At 35.1% G+C, this 20,867-nt stretch overlaps 1 protein-coding gene across 2 annotated transcripts; it reads right to left on the bottom strand.

Annotated features, from left to right (window-relative positions):
- Positions 1-16,802: 16,802 nt before the first annotated feature.
- Positions 16,803-18,694, bottom strand: LOC107897998 (protein SOSEKI 2). 2 transcript variants are annotated; one of them, XM_016823567.2, is made up of 5 exons: positions 18,360-18,694; positions 18,227-18,296; positions 18,036-18,148; positions 17,183-17,945; positions 16,803-17,085 (listed from the first exon to the last, which is right to left on the bottom strand). In XM_016823567.2, the coding sequence occupies exons 1-5, from the start codon at positions 18,550-18,552 to the stop codon at positions 17,046-17,048; spliced, it is 1,179 nt and encodes a 392-aa protein (XP_016679056.1). In that variant the 5' UTR covers positions 18,553-18,694; the 3' UTR covers positions 16,803-17,045. The 2 variants fall into 2 exon arrangements, with proteins under 2 accessions (XP_016679056.1, XP_016679050.1); XM_016823561.2 differs by having other exon boundaries at positions 16,803-17,065; positions 18,360-18,690.
- Positions 18,695-20,867: the final 2,173 nt, after the last annotated feature.

Here is a 20,867-nt window from a genome sequence, read left to right as displayed (position 1 = left end):
GATCTAATAGTGTATGTAATAAAAAGGGAGGACTTGCATGTCAAATTTCCCCCTAATTAGTAGTGGCCGGCCATGCTATTAGTGGAAACATGTCACAAACATGTTATGTTAGTGAGGTATGTTAGGAAAAATAAAATAAGGAGTATGGGTAATAAAGAAATGGAAAAAAAAAGAAAGAATGTGTGTGAGTGTTCCCCCCCATTTCCGTGAGTTGAAGAAAAGAAAAAAAAAATTTGTTCATCCTTTTTCATTTCTTTTGGCCGAAAATTCTAAGGAAGGAGGAAGGAGTTCTTGCTTCATGTTTGGTTTGGAAGAGGATTAGGAGGAGATTTGGCCATACTTGTATCTAGATTAAGGTATGTTTGAGGTTGTGCCATGAGATTCATGCATGTTTTAGTTGCTAGCTTGAGTTCTAATTAGCCCATGGTTCAAATCTTTGCTATGTCATGGGGATGATATTCGGCCTAGGTGGATTTTGTGTTAATGCCATTGCATGCTAAATATGAAGCTTGTTAATGATACATGTGATGGTGGATTGATGACTCTTGGATTTTCTTTTTAGCATTTTTGAGTGAGACATTAAGTTCTTTGTTTAACCATGACCAAAATTGAAATGGTATGGTGTTGTGATGTATTCGGCCATGGTATATCCATAAGTATGATTTATGCTTATTGCATGGTAGGTAAGATTTGTGTTTTGGATTTATGTTCATGTTTAGTTATAATCAACTTTGAGATTCGGCTCTTGCACATATATATATATATATGTTTGCACATGATGTATTGGTATGACATATACAATATCTCAAGGTATATATTTACATATGATGGTGTTTCGGTTATGGAGTACATGATGGATGCGTATTGAGTTATAATATGTAATGCATTAGTTAGTAAAAGGTATGCCATTTGTGTGTGGTATTGAGTATATAATTGGCCTCAACATAGACATGCATAATCGGCCACATGAATGAGTACATAGGTTGATGTGTTGTTCGGCCATAGGTAAGCATATTGAAGGCTTTATCTTGACTTAGAAAATTCGGCTAAAGAGAGTATTAACTAATGTGTTGAGTTTGATTCATGATTCCGTACATATGTGACTTTAATGTCTAATGAATATATGTGGGCCAAGTACCTTGAGTTCCTCTTTTCGATGCTCAAATGATTAAATCAATTTATTTGTTAAATTAAGCTCAAGAGCAAAGGGGAACTAAATCCGATAAAGGGAAGGAAAAAGTGGTCGAATGGCCATCGGAATCGTTCGACAACATCCGAGGTAAGTTTTCGAGTGGTCGAATAGCCATCGGAATCGTTCGACAACATCCGAGGTAAGTTTTCGAGTAATGGGACTTAAATTATGATTCGATTAGATTATGTCTTAAGTAAATCAAAATCATGCTCTTGTATGTGGCTATTGAGCCGAAATTGTAAATGTGATAAGTGTCTTGTGTTTGAGCTTTGGTAATGAAAATGAAATATGAATGTGTCATGATTTATTGATATATGTGCATGGTTACTCGAATGATATCCGGGCTAAGTCCCGAAGGCTTTTGTGCTAAGCGACTACATCCGGACTAAGATCCGAAGGCATTTGTGCTAGCGACTATATCCGGGCTAAGTCCCGAAGGCATTTATGCTAGTGACCATATCCGGGTTAAGACCCGAAGGCCTTGTGCGAGTGGTTATATCCGGCTAAACCCCGAAGATGCTTGATTTGGGAATGAGCGATCTTGCTGTAAAAATTTAAATTAATACGCTCGTAAAATCCCAGCGATGAGGTATGTTTCGTGTGTGCTTTGAATTAGTTGATCCCTTACAAATCTGTATTCGCTCAGTCGATAAATGAGCTACCGGCCTTTGGCTAAGTTGATCTTTTGTGTATGAACATAAGGGTTGGTAATGTGAAGTAAGTATGATATTGAGAATTTGTGCATATGAAATTATCCGTTTAGCTATATGAATGCTATACTTTTGTTGTGCTGGAATCCCTTGCTCAAAACTTACTAAGCATAAATTGCTTACTCCGTTTCTTTGTTTCTCTGTTTTATAGATTTTGGCTCGTCAGCTATCGGACTCGGGATTTTTGGAAGTCGAAGTCTCCCACACTATCAAAGCCCCCTTTTGGTACAATTTTGGTTGAACTTTGAAATGGCATGTATAGGACTACCCTTCTTGTTGTTGGTCATGTACCCATGGATTTTGTGTAAATTTGGATAGCCATGCGAAAATGGCTTATATACGTTTTTAGCATAGTACTATAATCGTTTTGTATGATGATCACTAAGAGGTATGGAAATGTTTGGAAACGATTAGCCATTGGAATGGTTAATCATGATTATACTTTGTGCTATGTATGCAAAAAAGGGCTAATTGAATCATGGAGACTATGAAATAGGTAAAGTCTACCTTAAAGGCATATGTTGACAGCAGCAGCGATGTGGATGTGAAAAATCACTAAAAATATTAGGAATGGAATTAAATAGTGAATAAATTAGTTAAATGAACCTTGATGAATCTACTTTCATATGGAAGAAACGAAACGGTCATATGAGTTGTATGTTAAGAGATATTTAGGTTTTCGTGAAACAGGGCCAGAACGGTTTCTGGATTCCCTGTTCCGACTTTGGAAATTCATTATAAATTAACCAGAGATAATTAGGAGTCATTCCATATATTTATAGATTCCTCTTTGAGTCTAGTTTCTATAGAAACAAACGGCATCGTTATTGAAGCCCTGTACAGGGAGATATCCAAGTCGTAATGCGCGAAGGTCAGTGTAGTCAATTCCTGTAACATGGGAGACTTTAACTAATAAACTGTACTAATTGGCCCGACCAAAAATTATAGAAAAAAATTTGTAGATGCATATATGAGTCTAGTTTCAAGTAAAAATCACGAAACTGATTTTCGAGTTGTGGAACTCAAGATATGATTTTTAAGGTGACAGTGACACAGTTAGCCAGCTGTCTGGAAATTTTTAAAATGAACTGTGCAAGTAAATGAATTAAGTCGGTCAGCACCTCGTGTTCGACTCCGACAACGGTCTCGGGCACGGGGTGTTACAATTTTATTGGTATCAGAGCTACGGTTTAGTCGATTCTAGGACTACCGTAATACGTTTGGGTCTAGCTATACATGCCATTTTGTGATTATTTGATAGTGTGGTGATTTTTGACAATTGAAAATGTGTTTATTTATAGTAATGGATCCTGATCCCGACCGAGCGGTAGCTGATGATCTTGAGAGTGTGGCGCCTGCTCCCGCACAAGGGACAGCTCCGGTGGACTCTCAACCGATTGCTAGTAATCCGAATGACGAAGCTAGACAAGCTTTCTATAGCGTAATGAATGATTGGTTCAACTAATACATTCGAACTAATACGGCTGTTCCACAACCTCCATTCCCGACTAATGCCACCCCCGCACCTACAATACCTCCGGCAACTGACCAAATAAGGTAAAATAAGCCCCCAGTTGACAGAATCCGAAAACACGGGCTACTGAATTTAAAGCTACAGATAGCGATGATGCCGAGCAAGCTGAATTTGGTTGGACAACACTATCCGGGTACTCGACGAGCTATCTTGCACACCCGATGAGTGCCTAAAGTGTACTATCTCCTTGCTACGTGATTCTGCCTACTATTGGTGGAATACGTTGACTTCTGTTGTGCCTAGAGAGCAAGTAACTTGGGAGTTTTTCCAAACTGAGTTTCGAAAAAAGTATATCAGTCAGAGATTCATTGACCAAAAACGGAAGGAATTTCTTGAACTCAAACAAGGTTCCATGTCGGTTACCGACTATGAACAAAAATTTGTAAGGCTTAGCCGGTATGCGCGAGAATGCATTTCTATAGAAGCTGTGATGTGTAAACATTTCGAGGATGGACTAAATGATGATATAAAGCTGTATGTTGGCATCTTGGAAATCTGATAATTTGTGGTACTTGTTGATCGAGCTTGTAAAGCCGAGGAGCTAAGTATGGAGAAAAGAAAAGCTGATATGGGAGCAAAGGAGTTTCGTAAGAGGTCTTCGGGGAAGCCCTTCCCACAGTCATCGAAGAAATTTAGAGATGACTTAGGCCAGTCTAGGGACACTTCGGGTTTCTCTAGACGAGATCGCGATCGACCCCCTGTGAGCACACGAGTCACTTTGGTCGCCAGTGTTGGAAATGATCGTCGGGACAGAACGGAATGTCGATATTACGGTAAATGGCATTCGGGGAGTTGTAGATTCCATGACCGCTCCTGTTACAAGTGCAGATCAGATGACCACTTCATTAAAGATTGCCTGAGGTTGTCTGAACAGAATGTAAATCAGAGTGGGAAACCGGGTGCTACCAGTGCTCGAGGTAGACCATCTAGAAATACGGGCAATGCTAGTGGTGGTCAGAGAGGATCTAGAGATGCTACGACCAGATTCGAGGCTCGCGCTCCTGCTAGGGCTTATGCTATACGCGCACGCGAGGATGCTTCCTCGCCAGATGTTATTACCGGTACTTTTACTCTCTTTGATACTAATGTGATTGCTTTGATTGACCCTGGTTCTACTCATTCTTATATATGTGAAACCTTAGCATCCAGTAAGACTTTACCTATTGAGTCTACTGAGTTCGTAATTCGGGTGTCAAATCCCTTGGGTCGTTACGTGCTTGTCGACAAAGTGTGTAAGAAATGTCCCCTAGTAATTCGAGGTTCCTGTTTTCCGGCGGACTTGATGCTTTTGTCGTTTGATGAATTTGATGTTATTCTTGGTTTGGATTGGTTGACCGTGCATGATGCGGTTGTGAATTGCAAAAGTAAGACTATAGGTTTGAGGTGCGCAAATAACGAGATGATCCGAGTTGAGTCTACGGACTTAAAGGGGTTGCCAGCTGTAATATCATCAATGTTGGCCCAGAAATATGTAAGAAAGGGGTGCGAAGCATACCTTGCGTATGTACGTGATGATAAGGAGTTAGAAATAAAACTCGAATCTGTGCCGGTGGTTTGTGAATACCCGGATGTTTTTCCCGAAGAATTACCGGGTTTGCCACCTGTTCGGGAGATAGAGTTTGGTATTAAGCTTGTACCTGGGACTACGCCAATTTTGATAGCTCCGTATTGTATGGCACCAACCGAGTTAAAAGAGTTGAAAGCTCAGTTGCAAGAATTGACGGATAGAGGTTTCGCTCGACCAAGTTTCTCACCTTGGGGTGCACCAGTATTGTTTGTGAAAAAGAAGGACGGAACCATGAGGTTGTGCATTGACTATCGTCAGCTGAATAAAGTGACGATAAAGAATAAATATCCGTTACCGCGTATTGATGATTTGTTTGATCAACTAAAGGGAGCCTCAGTGTTTTCAAAGATAGATTTGAGATCGGGTTATTATCAGTTGCGGATTCGAGATTCGGACGTACCCAAAACTGCTTTCAGAACGAGGTACGGTCACTACGAGTTCTTAGTGATGCCGTTCGGGCTCACTAATGCCCCTGCGGTATTTATGGATTTGATGAATCGGATCTTCAGACAGTATTTGGACCGGTTCGTAGTTGTGTTCATTGATGACATCTTGGTCTATTCAAGAGATGAGACCGAACATGCTGAGCACCTGAGATTAGTGTTGTAAATTTTGCGGGATAAGCAGTTATATGCTAAGTTCAGTAAGTGTGAGTTCTGGTTAAGAGAGGTTAGCTTCTTGGGTCATGTGGTATCCGCATCGGGTATTCGAGTTGACCCGAGCAAAATTTCAGCCATACTTAACTAGAAGCCTCCGAGAAATATTACTGAGGTTCGGAGCTTTTTGGGACTTTCCGGTTACTACCGACGGTTTGTAAAAGGTTTCTCGATGATAGCCACACCAATAACGAAACTGCTTCAGAAAGATGTTAAGTTTGAATGGACAGAAAAGTGTCAGAAAAGTTTCGATCAATTGAAAACTCATTTGACGGAAGCTCCAGTACTAGTGCAGCCCGAATCCGGCAAAGAGTTTGTCATTTATAGTGATGCCTCCCTACTTGGGTTGGGTTGCGTATGGATGCAAGAAGGTCGAGTTGTGGCCTATGCGTCGAGACAATTAAAGCCACATGAGAAAAATTATCCGACCCATGATCTCGAATTAGCTGCCATCATATTCGCTTTGAAAATATGGCGACATTACTTATTTGGTGAGAAGTGCCATGTATTTTCGGATCACTAAAGTCTCAAATATTTGATGACTCAAAGAGACTTGAATCTGCGACAAAGGCGTTGGCTTGAGTTGTTGAAAGATTATGAGCTTGTCATTGATTATCACCCGGGAAAGGCTAATGTGGTTGCGGACGCCTTAAGCCAGAAATCACTGTTTACTTTACGAGCGATGAATGTACACTTGTCTGTTTTACCCGACAATGTGTTAGTAGCTGAATTAAAGGCCAAACCATTATTGATTCATCAAATTCGTGAAGCTCAGAAAGTCGATGATGAATTGGTTGCAAAACGGGCTGAATATGTTCCGAATATGGAATCTGAATTTCAAATTGATGATGATGATTGTTTGAGGTTCAGGAATCGTTTGTGTGTTCCAAGAAATTCAGAACTTATTTCGATGATTCTGAACGAAGCTCATTGTAGCCGAATGTCAATCCACCCGGGGAGTACGAAAATGTACAACGACCTAAGACGTCAGTTTTGGTGGTATGGTATGAAACGAGACATTTTCGACTTTGTTTCGAAGTGCTTAGTATGTCAGCAAGTGAAGGCAGAACATCAAGTGCCCACGGGTTTGCTTCAGCCGATCATGATACCTGAATGGAAATGGGAACGAGTCACGATGGATTTTGTATCTGGGTTGCTAGTGTCGGCAAGTAAGAAAGATGCGATTTGGGTCGTCGTTGATAGATTGACTAAGTCAGCTCATTTTATCCCCGTACGCACGGATTTCTTAATGGATAAACTAGCTGAATTGTATGTTTCTCAGATTGTGAGATTACACGGGGTACCTATTTCTATCGTATCGGATAGAGATCCGAGATTCACCTCACGATTTTGGAAGAAATTGCAAGAAGCTTTGGGTACCAAGCTGCATTTTAGCACTGCTTTTCACCCCCAAACCGATGGTCAATCTGAGCGGATAATTCAGATACTTGAGGATATGTTGAGATGTTGCATCCTCGAGTTCAGTGGTTCATGGGAACAGTATTTACCTTTGATTGAATTCGCTTACAACAATAGTTTTCAATCAAGTATTAAGATGGCACCTTACGAGGCTTTGTACGGTCGTAAATGCCGTACACCATTGTTTTGGACCGAGCTCGGTGAAAGTAAAATTTTCGGAGTTGATTTGATTAAAGATGCTGAACAGAAAGTAAAGGTAATCCGTGAAAGTCTGAAGGCAGCCACAGATCGTCAGAAATCGTATGTGGATTTGAAACGAAAAGACATTGAATATCAGGTGGGAGATAAAGTGTTTCTTAAAGTTTCGCCTTGGAAAAAGATACTCAGATTTAGCCGTAAGGGCAAGTTGAGCCCGAGATTCATTGGGCCGTACGAAATCTCTGAACGAGTTGGTCCAGTTGCGTATAGATTGATTTTGCCCCCTGAACTTGAAAAGATTCACGACGTCTTTCATGTTTCGATGCTTCGACGTTATAGATCCGATCCGTCACACGTGATTAATCCATCAGAAGTTGAAATTCAATCTGACTTGAGTTATGAAGAAGAACCGATTCGTATCCTAGCTCGTGAAGTGAAAGAGTTGCGAAACAAAAGGGTTCCGTTAGTAAAGGTGTTATGGCTCAAACACGGAGTCGAAGAAGCTACTTGGGAAACCGAGAATGCCATGAAAGAACGATACCCAAACTTATTTACCGGTAAGATTTTCGGGGACGAAAATTTCTTAAGTGGGGGAGAGTTGTGACAGCCCAAAATTGACCCTAGTCGGGAAGTGGTTTTGGGACCGCTAAACCGAGTCACCGAAATGTTTGAATGTGATATTTATTGTCTAGAATATGTAATTATGAATGTGTGAAATTTTCAAGCTTCGATTTAGTCGATTGCATGTGAATTCAGTTAGTAGGACTTGTGTGACACTTTTGAAATGTGATAGGCTAATCTATAAGGATCTAATAGTGCATGTAATAAAAAGGGAGGACTTGCATGTCAAATTTCCCCCCTAATTAGTAGTGGCCGGCCATGCTATGAGTGGAAACATGTCACAAACATGTTATGCTAGTTAGGTATGTTAGGAAAAATAAAATAAGGTGTATGGGTAATAAAGAAATGGAAAAAAAAGAAAGAATGTGTGTGAGTGTTCCCCTCCCCCCATTGCCGTGAGTTGAAGAAAAGAAAAAAAAATTTGTTCATCCTTTTTCATTTCTTTTGGCCGAAAATTCTAAGGAAGGAGGAAGGAGTTCTTGCTTCATGTTTAGTTTGGAAGAGGATTAGGAGGAGGTTTGGCCATACTTGTATCTAGATTAAGGTATGTTTGAGGTTGTGCCATGAGATTCATGCATGTTTTTAGTTGCTAGCTTGAGTTCTAATTAGCCCATGGTTCAAATCTTTGCTATGTCATGGGGATGATATTCGGCCTAGGTGGATTTTGTGTTAATGCCATTGCATGCTAAATATGAAGCTTGTTAATGATACATGTGATGGTGGATTGATGACTCTTGGATTTTCTTTTTAGCATTTTTGAGTGAGACATTAAGTTCTTTGTTTAACCATGACCAAAATTGAAATGGTATGGTGTTGTGATGTATTCGGCCATGGTATATCCATAAGTATGATTTATGCTTATTGCATGGTAGGTAAGATTTGTGTTTTGGATTTATGTTCATGTTTAGTTATAATCAACTTTGAGATTCGGCTCTTGCACATATATATATGTTTGCACATGACGTATTGGTATGACATATACAATATCTCAAGGTATATATTTACATATGATGGTGTTTCGGTTATGGAGTACATGATGGATGCGTATTGAGTTATAATATGTAATGCATTAGTTAGTAAAAGGTATGCCATTTGTGTGTGGTATTGAGTATATAATTGGCCTCAACATAGACATGCATAATCGGCCACATGAATGAGTACATAGGTTGATGTGTTGTTCGGCCATAGGTAAGCATATTGAAGGCTTTATCTTGACTTAGAAAATTCGGCTAAAGAGAGTATTAACTAATGTGTTGAGTTTGATTCATGATTCCGTACATATGTGACTTTAATGTCTAATGAATATATGTGGGCCAAGTACCTTGAGTTCCTCTTTTTGATGCTCAAATGATTAAATCAATTTATTTGTTAAATTAAGCTCAAGAGCAAAGGGGAACTAAATCTGATAAAGGGAAGGAAAAAGTGGTCGAATAGCCATCGGAATCGTTCGACAACATCCGAGGTAAGTTTTCGAGTAATGGGACTTAAATTATGATTCGATTAGATTATGTCTTAAGTAAATCAAAATCATGCTCTTGTATGTGGCTATTGAGCCGAAATTGTAAATGTGATAAGTGTCTTGTGTTTGAGCTTTGGTAATGAAAATGAAATATGAATGTGTCATGATTTATTGATATATGTGCATGGTTACTCGAATGATATCCGGGCTAAGTCCCGAAGGCTTTTGTGCTAAGCGACTACATCCGGACTAAGATCCGAAGGCATTTGTGCTAGCGACTATATCCGGGCTAAGTCCCGAAGGCATTTATGCTAGTGACCATATCCGGGTTAAGACCCGAAGGCCTTGTGCGAGTGGTTATATCCGGCTAAACCCCGAAGATGCTTGATTTGGGAATGAGCGATCTTGCTGTAAAAATTTAAATTAATACGCTCGTAAAATCCCAGCGATGAGGTATGTTTCGTGTGTGCTTTGAATTAGTTGATCCCTTACAAATCTGTATTCGCTCAGTCGATAAATGAGCTACCGGCCTTTGGCTAAGTTGATCTTTTGTGTATGAACATAAGGGTTGGTAATGTGAAGTAAGTATGATATTGAGAATTTGTGCATATGAAATTATCCGTTTAGCTATATGAATGCTATACTTTTGTTGTGCTGGAATCCCTTGCTCAAAACTTACTAAGCATAAATTGCTTACTCCGTTTCTTTGTTTCTCTGTTTTATAGATTTTGGCTCGTCAGCTATCGGACTCGAGATTTTTGGAAGTCGAAGTCTCCCAGACTATCAAAGCCCCCTTTTGGTACAATTTTGGTTGAACTTTGAAATGGCATGTATAGGACTACCCTTCTTGTTGTTGGTCATGTACCCATGGATTTTGTGTAAATTTGGATAGCCATGCGAAAATGGCTTATATACGTTTTTAGCATAGTACTATAATCGTTTTGTATGATGATCACTAAGAGGTATGGAAATGTTTGGAAACGATTAGCCATTGGAATGGTTAATCATGATTATACTTTGTGCTATGTATGCAAAAAAGGGCTAATTGAATCATGGAGACTATGAAATAGGTAAAGTCTACCTTAAAGGCATATGCTGACAGCAGCAGCGACGTGGATGTGAAAAATCACTAAAAATATTAGGAATGGAATTAAATAGTGAATAAATTATGTAAATGAACCTTGATGAATCTACTTTCATATGGAAGAAACGAAACGGTCATATGAGTTGTATGTTAAGAAATATTTAGGTTTTCGTGAAACAGGGCCAGAACGGTTTCTGGATTCCCTGTTGCAACTTTGGAAATTCATTATAAATTAACCAGAGATAATTAGGAGTCATTCCATATATGTATAGATTCCTCTTTGAGCCTAGTTTCTATAGAAACAAACGGCATTAGTATTGAAGCCCTGTACAGGGAGATATCCAAGTCGTAATGCGCGAAGGTCAGTGTAGTCGATTCCTGTAACATGGGAGACTTTAACTAATAAACTGTACTAATTGGCCCAACCAAAAATTATAGAAAAAAATTTGTAGATGCATATATGAGTCTAGTTTCAGGAAAAAATCACGAAACTGATTTTCGAGTTGTGGAACTCAAGATATGATTTTTAAGGTGACAGTGACACAGTTAGCCAGCTGTCTGGAAATTTTTAAAATGAACTGTGCAAGTAAATGAATTAAGTCGGTCAGCACCTCGTGTTCGACTCCGACAACGGTCTCGGGCACGAGGTGTTACATATAAAGTTTTAACCAAATCAACTTTTCTTTTCATATATCATATTAGAGTCATAATATGTAACATATCAAGGCATATCATATAACTTATCAGAACATAACACATAATATAATAGAGCATGTTCTACCCCTATCCACTACACACCATCTCTGACCCACCAATCACACCAATTAGTACTACACAAGTCCATCCATCCAATAACACCAATATGTGGCAGTATGCCACTCAAAAATATGCAGCTGAGCTGCCAAAATAGAAATTTGTGGTCTAGCCGCCATATTTACAGTAGAACTATCTTATACACTTCCTCCAACATATCAAACCCACCCCAAAGCATATGTACAAACATGCTAACATGCACAAATACGTATCATATAAATTATATGGCATGCATGTATAAACATATATTTACAAAGCATAACATAATACATATACAATGCAAACTTATATAACATGCTCCCTAAGCTTATTTATGAACAACATAACTAATTTTTAGCTTTTACAGGTCTACCCAAATTCTCACGGACCTAATTTTTAAGTCCCTAAATCGGCCCCCAAATCGGCCTTCAAATTTGGCTAAAAGGGCCCACATGTCCCAACAAGCCAGCCCGTGTGGTCTACACGGTCAACCAGTCCAAACCATGTAATCGCATACGGCTTTGTGCACCACATAGCCAGGTACACGGCTAACTACACAGTCGTGTTGTGCCCACGGTCTATCACACGGCCTGCCACACAACCGTGTGATGCTGGGCAGTTTTGAAAACAATCCCTGTTTTGTAATTTTTTCGAGTTTTGATCAATGTTTCTAGTTACCTTCACACACTTGACGGTATTTTTGATTAACCACACAACTGGGAATCTAAGAATCCTATAATCATTCATCCAATTAAACTGATTAATCATCAAACTACCACCCAAAATCACATTCCTTAACTCAACATTTCAATCCCTAAAGCAAAGTTCAAGTACTTACCACTCAAAAACAGCGTCCAACACGAGAATTACTCCACTGGTGGGACGCGATTACCATTTCCTTCTCCTAACCAAAGACCAAGAAAACACTTAACACAACAAGAATGAAAATAAACACCAAACCAACACCTATCTTGCCCCAAAGAACAATTTTAAATTCAATAGCTGAAAAATAAACAACATAAGTTACACTTGCTTGGATTTACAAATACCACCGAAGAATCAACGAAACAATCCAAAAACACTTAATGTCAACAAATAAGATAGCAAAACAAAAGAAGGAAAATGGAATTCAATGAAGAAAAGAAGAGAAAAGAAGCGAAAATGTAATAAGGGAAGGGAAAAACAAAAAAGTAGAAACGTAAAAAAAGGGGAAAAAAGTTGGACAACTAATGGGTAAGGTAAAATAGGGACTTAGGATAATTTTTTAAAAATAAAATATATTCAAAAGACCTTAATTCCAATTAAATCATAACCCATCAGATTTACTAGAGTTCAAATTGAATTCAACCTCCGAGAAATGGCAAATAGCAAAATATTTTCAAAATTGCGCATCACGAGATTCAAACACTAAACCCTAAAATACACTAACAAACACCTTACCACTAAATCGACTAGTTCATTTTATTATAACTTGAATGGAAATAACATTTAAGTCTAAAAGACTAGGGATAGGATTAGAGAAAAAATTTAACAAAATTTCAAGAGGTAAGATTTGAACTTATGACATCTCACACACATATATAGAACACATAACCACTAAATCAAAATAATTTCATATTAAAGAAAATTCAGGGCATTACATACAATCAACCTAAAGAAGCAACACATTTACAGTAAACAAAATCTTTCGATTTTATATCTCTTGTTGGAGACAAAGAAGAAGATAAAGACAAGGAGCTCCTTTTGTTGCTTCTCTACCTCTGGAGACGTATTGATGGCTTTAGGGTTTTATTTTAAATTAAAATTTCACTTTTTATCTTTTATTTCTTCCTATAAATTTAAAACATTATTTTATAAAATTTCAAAATTCATATAGTCCTTGTTCAGACTTTAGAATTTTATATTAAAAATTCAAAAACCAAAAATTGTTAAACTCAATAACTTAAAGATTAAAGCTTCTTAAGGTATTATGCAATAAGATCTTCAAATGGGAAAAGTTGTAATACCTAAGGGGATGTGAAAATGAATAATTGAAATTTTATAATGATGTTTACACACCATCAATGAGATACAAAATTATAGGAGATGTGGAAATGAGTATGCACTAAAGTAGAAGAAATAAAATTTTATGTACCTTTTAGTTGGAAGCATGGGTGATGAAGATGAAACTATACATAATGAAAGCATGAGAAATTTGAAAGTGAGTAATAGAAATTTTTAGTTGATTTTAATTTATTTATTTATGGCTTCAATCAAGCATGTGAAATCTTTTTTACTTTTCTAGGTTTTGTAAAATAGGGAATAAAATCTTATAAAAAGGTGATGGTTTCTGGGTTTCGACTTGAAAGTTTGATTAAAAAAATTTTATATTTTTTTGTAATTTTTTTAGAGTTTTACATAATATTTGGAATTTTTAAAAAACTTTTATTTATAATTTTTATTTATAAAATATTTTAACTTAATTTTCAATAATTTAAATAATTTATATTTATTTTTAATATTTTTAAATTTTTTAGAATTATTGTTAAGAAAAATAAAAAAATCAAAATGATATTTTAGCTACAGTTTAGGGACCAAATTAGTAATTAGTCAATTAAAATAACGTTCCACATCAACATTTAACAGATGAAATTTGCGAATGCGCTAATTTGCACATTTCGAAATGTATAAGGGCTAATTTGTCTATTTTTGCAGTAGGTGGGCCAAAACGCAATCCACCCTTAAGTATAGGAGTTTCCTTGGTACTTTTACCATAATCAACCTCAAATATTAACATGAAAAGCTAAAGTATTATATATTTTAGGCATAATGACTTATTTAGCCCTCTAACTTAAAAAAGAGTTATTTTAGTCATTCATTTAATTTTTCGTCTCTTTTAGCTCTTAAACTTACATTGTTTGTCAAATCATCTCAATAATAGATGGAAAAGTTAGCGTTGTGGCACCCATGTGGCAATCTACATATATGTCATGTTAACAATTAATTCATTTTTAAAAAATAAAAAATTATAATTTTTATACATTTTAATAATTTTAATTTTTAATAGTTTTTATAATTGTTTTTGAATGTTTAAAATTTTAAAAATAATTTAATTACTGATGTGGCATCCACGTGTATGTCACATTAACAAAGTTAACAAATGCTAACTTTGTTATTCATTTTGAGCAATTTGATAAATAATGCTAATTTAAGGAAAGAAGAAAAATTAAAATGATTTTCTTTGAAGGAACTATACTTATATTCTAGATATACCTTTCTTTTCTCTATATCCACATTGATATGAAAATTATTTTTCGTATCGATGTTTAATTATTTTTCACTACAAATTCTTGAAATTACCATTGGATAATTTATTTATCCAATTAAATAAATAAATACTAAAAAATCATATTACAAGTGCATGTGTGAAAATTGTAGATTTAAAATACAAATATATAATTTATAGAGGTAATAAAATATGCATAATAAAATTAAAATGTAAATATTATATTAAAATAAAATTTTAATTTAGTGGCAATGTTAATATTTTATTGAAGTAAATAACACGGATTCAATTTTCACCCATGTAAATGTTTAATTGTTTTTTCAAAGAAAAATAGAAAAGTTAATAACTTCTTTTAATTATAAAATGATATTTTCCTAATTTTTTTAATTGAATTGGTGTCCGGTTGATTTATGACAGCAATTCAATTAAAGACTAAAATAATAATATAAATGATTATTTATTTGTAACTTTACAAAAAAAAAATACAAACTGTGATTCTTACTAAATTAACAAAACCATAGTAAATAAAAGGAAATGATTTAAAGAAGCAATGGGTGCATAACGAATCATTTTGTAGGAAGGTAGTCACACTCTGTCTGAGTCACATGGGTTATAAAGTTTCTACATAGTGCTTGTGGTTGTAAAGAGGTGGATTACTTTTCACCATTGATTAACACCTATAAATATAAAAAAGATTAAAACCTAATTTCTAGCTATCAACTTTCTCAGCAAAATATTACCCATTCTAAATTATTTTGGATTTTAACCATAAAAGTGTAGGTTATGAAGGACTATGCAAAGGTAATTACATGAGGTATGTGGTACTCGCGATTTTCTTCCAAAATGGAAAAAGGAAAAGGAGTGATTTGTAAGGCATTTAGATACCAACTAGATGGGTAATTTACCTTCTTAATCACCCAACTTGTTTCAATTTTCATATAAATCATAAACCTTGTTTCTATTTTACATATTTTATCTTTCGTCAATAATTTCAGCCTCAACATTTACATATTTACACAAATATAGTAAGATAAATTTGTTTAAAAAAGACCAAATTGATAAAATATTTAAATTTTATAGGCTAAATTTATTATTATATCAATCAAAATCATATATAATTGATGGAAATAATTAATATCATGATTTATTGTTCTTAATTGCTCACTTTCAAAATTAATAAAAATAAAATTAGGTTAATTTTTTTAAGAAAAATTAATTTACTCCATTTTCAAAATTGAGGGACTAGAAAATTCTTTCTATCTTATTTCAAATGCTAACATTTTAAAAATGTAATTTTTTTTCATCCAAATAGATTTAAAAATAATAATTTGTATATTAAATGTTATTTAAAAAGTTATAATCATGTGCGCGTCTTCAAAAATCTAAAAAAAAAAAAAGAAACCCTTCAAGTAACACAAAGTCTACTAAAAGTGTTCACAGTTCTCAAATTTCTTATGAATTTCATGAGCAAATTATAGAAAAAGATTTAAAATTTTTTAAATTTTCCATATTCGTATTTGAAGTGTACTTAAGAAGTCCATATATTATAGATACATGATTAAATTAGTCTCTTTGCTATTAAACATATCAATTTAATTCTTATATTATTAAAAAAATTAAATAAGGTCCATTTGTAATAGATGCAACATTTACTATTTAAAAAGTATCATTTATTATTTAATAAAGTTAATATTTTTAAAGTTCTTACGGCTCTGTAAATTAAATCTTTTATTTAGAATTGATCTATAATTGAAGAGGGACTAGTTTGATCCATTTAATAATAGAAGAATTAATTTGATTCTTTTCAACAGTATAAGGACTAAATTAATCTATTTAATAATAAAAAGATTAATTTAATCTAATCTCTATAATACAGGTACCTCGACACTTTTAACTATTTTAAATCCTCATTCATACTTCAATATAAAAATCTGGAAAAAAGAAATTGTTGCATGATTGATGATATCGAAGAAATGAATTAAATAATGACATTCATGAGACAACTTTCTTCCCTATTTTAATAATGTTTTGATTGACAGATGAATTTAAAACAACTTTTTTTAAATAAAAAAAAGTTAAATGATAAATTTGAAACACTTTTTGCAATTTTGGTCCAGAGTGCAATTTACTCCAAATTCAATAGAAGCTTGATGATTTACCTATATGTCTTTTAATACCAATTAGAACATAAAAATAATTAACTCTTTGACACATGTGAAATGGAAAAGGAAAAACTCAACTCAAATTTGTAGTTAAACTTGGTATGATTCCTGAAACCAGATTAAAAGGGCAGAAAATTGCAACATACCATAAAATTTCCCTCTTTTTTTTTTAAATTTACTATTAAGAACAACAGTTTTCTTAATCATGATAACAATATAGTCCATAACTTTAATACTCCCATAACAGTTAATAATTTTCTTTTTTGCCCCAATAACTTGATGAATCTAGTCAACCCTCATTTTTCTGGTTTGCTTTGGTAATTTCTTCCTAGGAATACAATTCCCTTTTACTGCTTTGTCCTTGTTCTCCTCTTCCACTGGTTCACTCAGCCCAGCCTTGCAGCTCCTGATGAATCAAAATCAAAACTAAAAGTGAAGTAGGAAAAAACATTACAACTATGTTATTTGCATGTTCAGTTTTAACAGGAAAGTGACAGGGTTGAAGAGGAACCGAATGAATCACCTTTCTTCATTATATGAATTGGATCTTTTGAGCATTGGCTGATCACCCACAACTCGGTTCTCAGAATTCATTGACTCCACAATGCTGCCACTGAAATACTCTTTCTCTTGGGCCTGTAAATTACCAAACCTTGGGTTCTCAGACATGCAGCTTATCATCTGATCATCTTCCGCAGCCTTTATTGCAGTCTTACAAAGAACCCCTCTATGCAAATTTTCACTCTTCTTCACCACAGTGTTTGGTACTACCGGTTGCTTTACAACAGTAGGCATGTTTTTGGCTTTGTTAACTGCTAAGTTGCCACATGCAATAAGTTGAAGCAGAACTGAGGAGTTACGACCTGATGTTGACACATTGGTCACTGGGTCACCATCTTCAAATCGCTTGGAAGTATTGTTTTTTCTTTGGTTTTGGTTTTCAGAGAGGATGGAAGAGTCTTGTTTAGGTGTATCAGAAATGGGCTTTTGGGGTCCTTGGATATTGGTTTCTTGGTATTCAAGTTCATCAGTGGAAACCCCTCTTGAGCAGCGAGAGTGAGGAGTTGTTGAGCTTGTGTAACATGTTTTCTCCTCGTCTAATTCATACTCTTCTTCTTCGTCTTCATCACCATCATCGAATTCTTGTTCTTCATATGCTGTCCTATTCGGTTCTTGGGGTCCCCTGTGTCGAGTGAAAGCAAAAGTTTGGGATTTTTGTTTGGGGTGAAGGTTTGGTTCCTGAAAATGTGGCCCCTTATTGCTGATTTGCATTTGCTGTAATACCTCTGCAACAAAACAAACTATCTTTTCAGTCTTAAAGTTTGGGGTTAAAAGTGTAGTTTTTGTTAAACATTCAAGGTAATGAAATAGCTTACCAGAGCAACCATCAACCAATTCCGAGCCTTTGAGTACATATTCCGCTCCATCAGATGGAGGAATAATATCATTGTCTGCTAAGTCATTCCATACATAACCATTCTTGTAACTCCTAACAATCAAACATTAAAATTAGTTTTAAAAAAACCATCAAAAGGAAAAATTAAAAAAAAAAGAGGGAAAAATGTACCTTTTGCAAGACCAAGAGTACAAAGAGGGCATTGCTTTGCCTCTAAGAGCAGTGAGTCTTTCAATTACATCTGTGAAAAGAAACCAGATAAACAACAAGCAAGAAAGGGTGACATATAATTCTCATTATTTACCTCTCAAACGAAGTGGTTGATTGACCAAATGGGTGACTTCCATGTAATGAGGATGCTCAAGCTGGCCATTTCTGGTTAGGTAGTAAACAACTTGAACTTTTCTGATTGGTTTCACTGCCTTGTGTTGTTGCAGAATACAAACTTTGGCCCTACCTGGGCTGCTTTCTCTTGCTCTTCTGTTTCTCGCATTCATGTTTGTTTACTTGCACTCCTTCCTTCGTCTCTGATCTTGACTTGGTAGGATTTTCAGGTTTGACAAAACCCCGAAGTCTTCCTTTATATTCACATTTACTGCCCCCCCAACTGGGAGATGGTGTAAAGGTATAAAGGTCATTAAAAGGTGCAAAAAACAGCATTAACTTTGGATTCTCTTGGATTTTATGGCTAATAAAATTGGGGAGAGAGAGAAAATGTGAGTGGTGGTGGGTCACGGTCATTACAGTAGAATTTACTTTGACTTTTTGCAATGCTCTGATCCCGATCTTTTGCAAAAAAGAGATAAATGAAAATTGGCCTGTAACAAACCATTCCAGAGAAGCCCTCCAGCAAAGCTTTCTGCTATAGCTCATTATTCTAGGATGTTAACTGCCTTTATTACCAAGCACCAGTGTCACATGATGTTGGGAAATCCGACAATAACTGGTTAAAAATAAGGAACCAATTTTTGTTAATAAGACTATTGTTTTGTCTAAAGGGTCGTTACTGCTCTCTAGATTTCTAAACCATGTTTTGGTAATTTTTCCGATTGATGATTCATGCATGAGAAATTTTCAGTTTTGCCCCCCTTAAATGCCCATGATTTATGGTTTGATTTAATTTGAGTAAGGGGTTGTTGGCCTCTACCTTTGCACTAAGTATCGCAATAATTGCTATTCATGTGAAGTAAGGATTCGTATAATCATTTGTTTCTCAATACTTGAACTTCAAATTGAAGCATGTTTTGTACAACCTAAAACTCGGTTAAACCCTAAAGACACAATCCTAGAACAACCTGACAGGTCGAAGGACACCATTTTTTTTATGCATATAATTCTTGGTATTATATACATAACTTTTGTTTTCACGGAGATTAGAGATTGTTTCTGATGGGAAAATACCATCCGCAAGTTTATGGAAAAAGTGTTAGTATTGTGCGAAATATTAATTATGCGTATTGTGTTTGCATGTTAACTTTTTGTTGATGGTTTGGTCTCCCACAGACCCAACATGTATAATTAATATTACGCACAATATCGACATTTCTTCTGTAAGCTTGTAGGTCGTATTTTCACTAACCGAGGCATTTTCTAAATTTCGTGAACCCTTTAGGCTCTCTTCGAAGTATGAGAGACAAAATCCCTCACAAGATCATACATTCTATTGAGAAAGTGATACACTTCGTAGAAGACATTCACCCTCAACAACTTTTATTCTAATTCAATTGTATATATTAAAAAAGAAAAGAATCAATAAATTAAATCGCTTTCGTGTTGAATGAATATATATTTTAATGGAATTAAAGTTTTCTAGAAGTGTAATGTAATTTAATATTTTATTTAATATTTTTTAATATTTGATAAATATAATTATTTCTATAAATAATAAGTAAATAAAATGAAATTAAACTAAAATCTTAGACAAAAAAGAAAATTCATCTAAAATAATTTTTTTTTTACATATAATTGCAACATACTAAAATTCATGTATGCATGAACTCTCAAACTTAACAAATAAAAATGTTTAGATCGAAGACGGTTGCGAAGATGTTATATTGATTTGGAATTTGCTTTTGATTTTCTTGTCGGTTAATGTACGCAAATTTCATCACCTCATACATAAAGAGTTAGCCGTTACTCTAATAATTGGTTCATCCATTTTTTTAACGAAGGACCTTACTGACTGCCAGTACGTTTTGGCAGCTAAGCAAATTGCCAAGTCTCAGAAACAAAGTGAATCTTTAACTGTTATACATTATTAGTTTAGTAGAAGATTGACAACTAAGAAACAGTAGTAAAAACAAATCAGTTGAATTGGAGAGATTGGACTCCAAATGAAGACAAACAACGATTTTATATACATAAATATTAGACTGTACGTTAAATATATGTTTATTATCTGTGCAGGAAAAAAAAGAAAAAGAAAAAAAGGAAGTCACTGGTGTGATATACGAAGCAAAATTAGACCAAACACCTGCAAAGCTAATATGATGTTTCACATTACTTATCTACTACCAGTTGCTTTTCCACACACCATAGTTTTCACATGGGCAGCTGCCACTAGTATTGAAAATATCAAATCCCATTGATGGATTGAACAAGTTGAATTGTCGTGGTCTAGTGACGAGAATTTTTTGTTGAAATTAAGTTTTGGTAGAAACAAGATCTTAAGTTTATCCTTGAACAACATTTTTTCCGCTCTCATTTGAACAAAATATCTAATTCAGTTTGATATATTTTATAAAACTGCAAGCTTGGAGAACAAAGACTTAATTGTTTTGATTTATTATAAAGAGATCAACTAATGGTATAG

Source organism: Gossypium hirsutum, chromosome A11 (assembly GCF_007990345.1).
Source record: "Gossypium hirsutum isolate 1008001.06 chromosome A11, Gossypium_hirsutum_v2.1, whole genome shotgun sequence".
Lineage (NCBI taxonomy): Eukaryota > Viridiplantae > Streptophyta > Magnoliopsida > Malvales > Malvaceae > Gossypium > Gossypium hirsutum.
The sequence above is the reverse complement of the archived record's forward strand: the minus strand, read 5'-3'. Positions and strand labels throughout refer to the sequence as shown.

Bases quoted from the DNA above. Each gene is read 5' to 3' on its own strand.
- LOC107897998 (XM_016823561.2), bottom strand. From the start codon at position 18,552: ATGAATGCGAGAAACAGAAGAGCAAGAGAAAGCAGCCCAGGTAGGGCC. The intron at 18,149-18,226 runs GTACATTTTTCC...TTTGATTGTTAG, and splicing joins TACTCTTGGTCTTGCAAAAG to GAGTTACAAGAATGGTTATG. The intron at 17,066-17,182 runs GTGATTCATTCG...TTGATTCATCAG, and splicing joins AATTCATATAATGAAGAAAG to GAGCTGCAAGGCTGGGCTGA.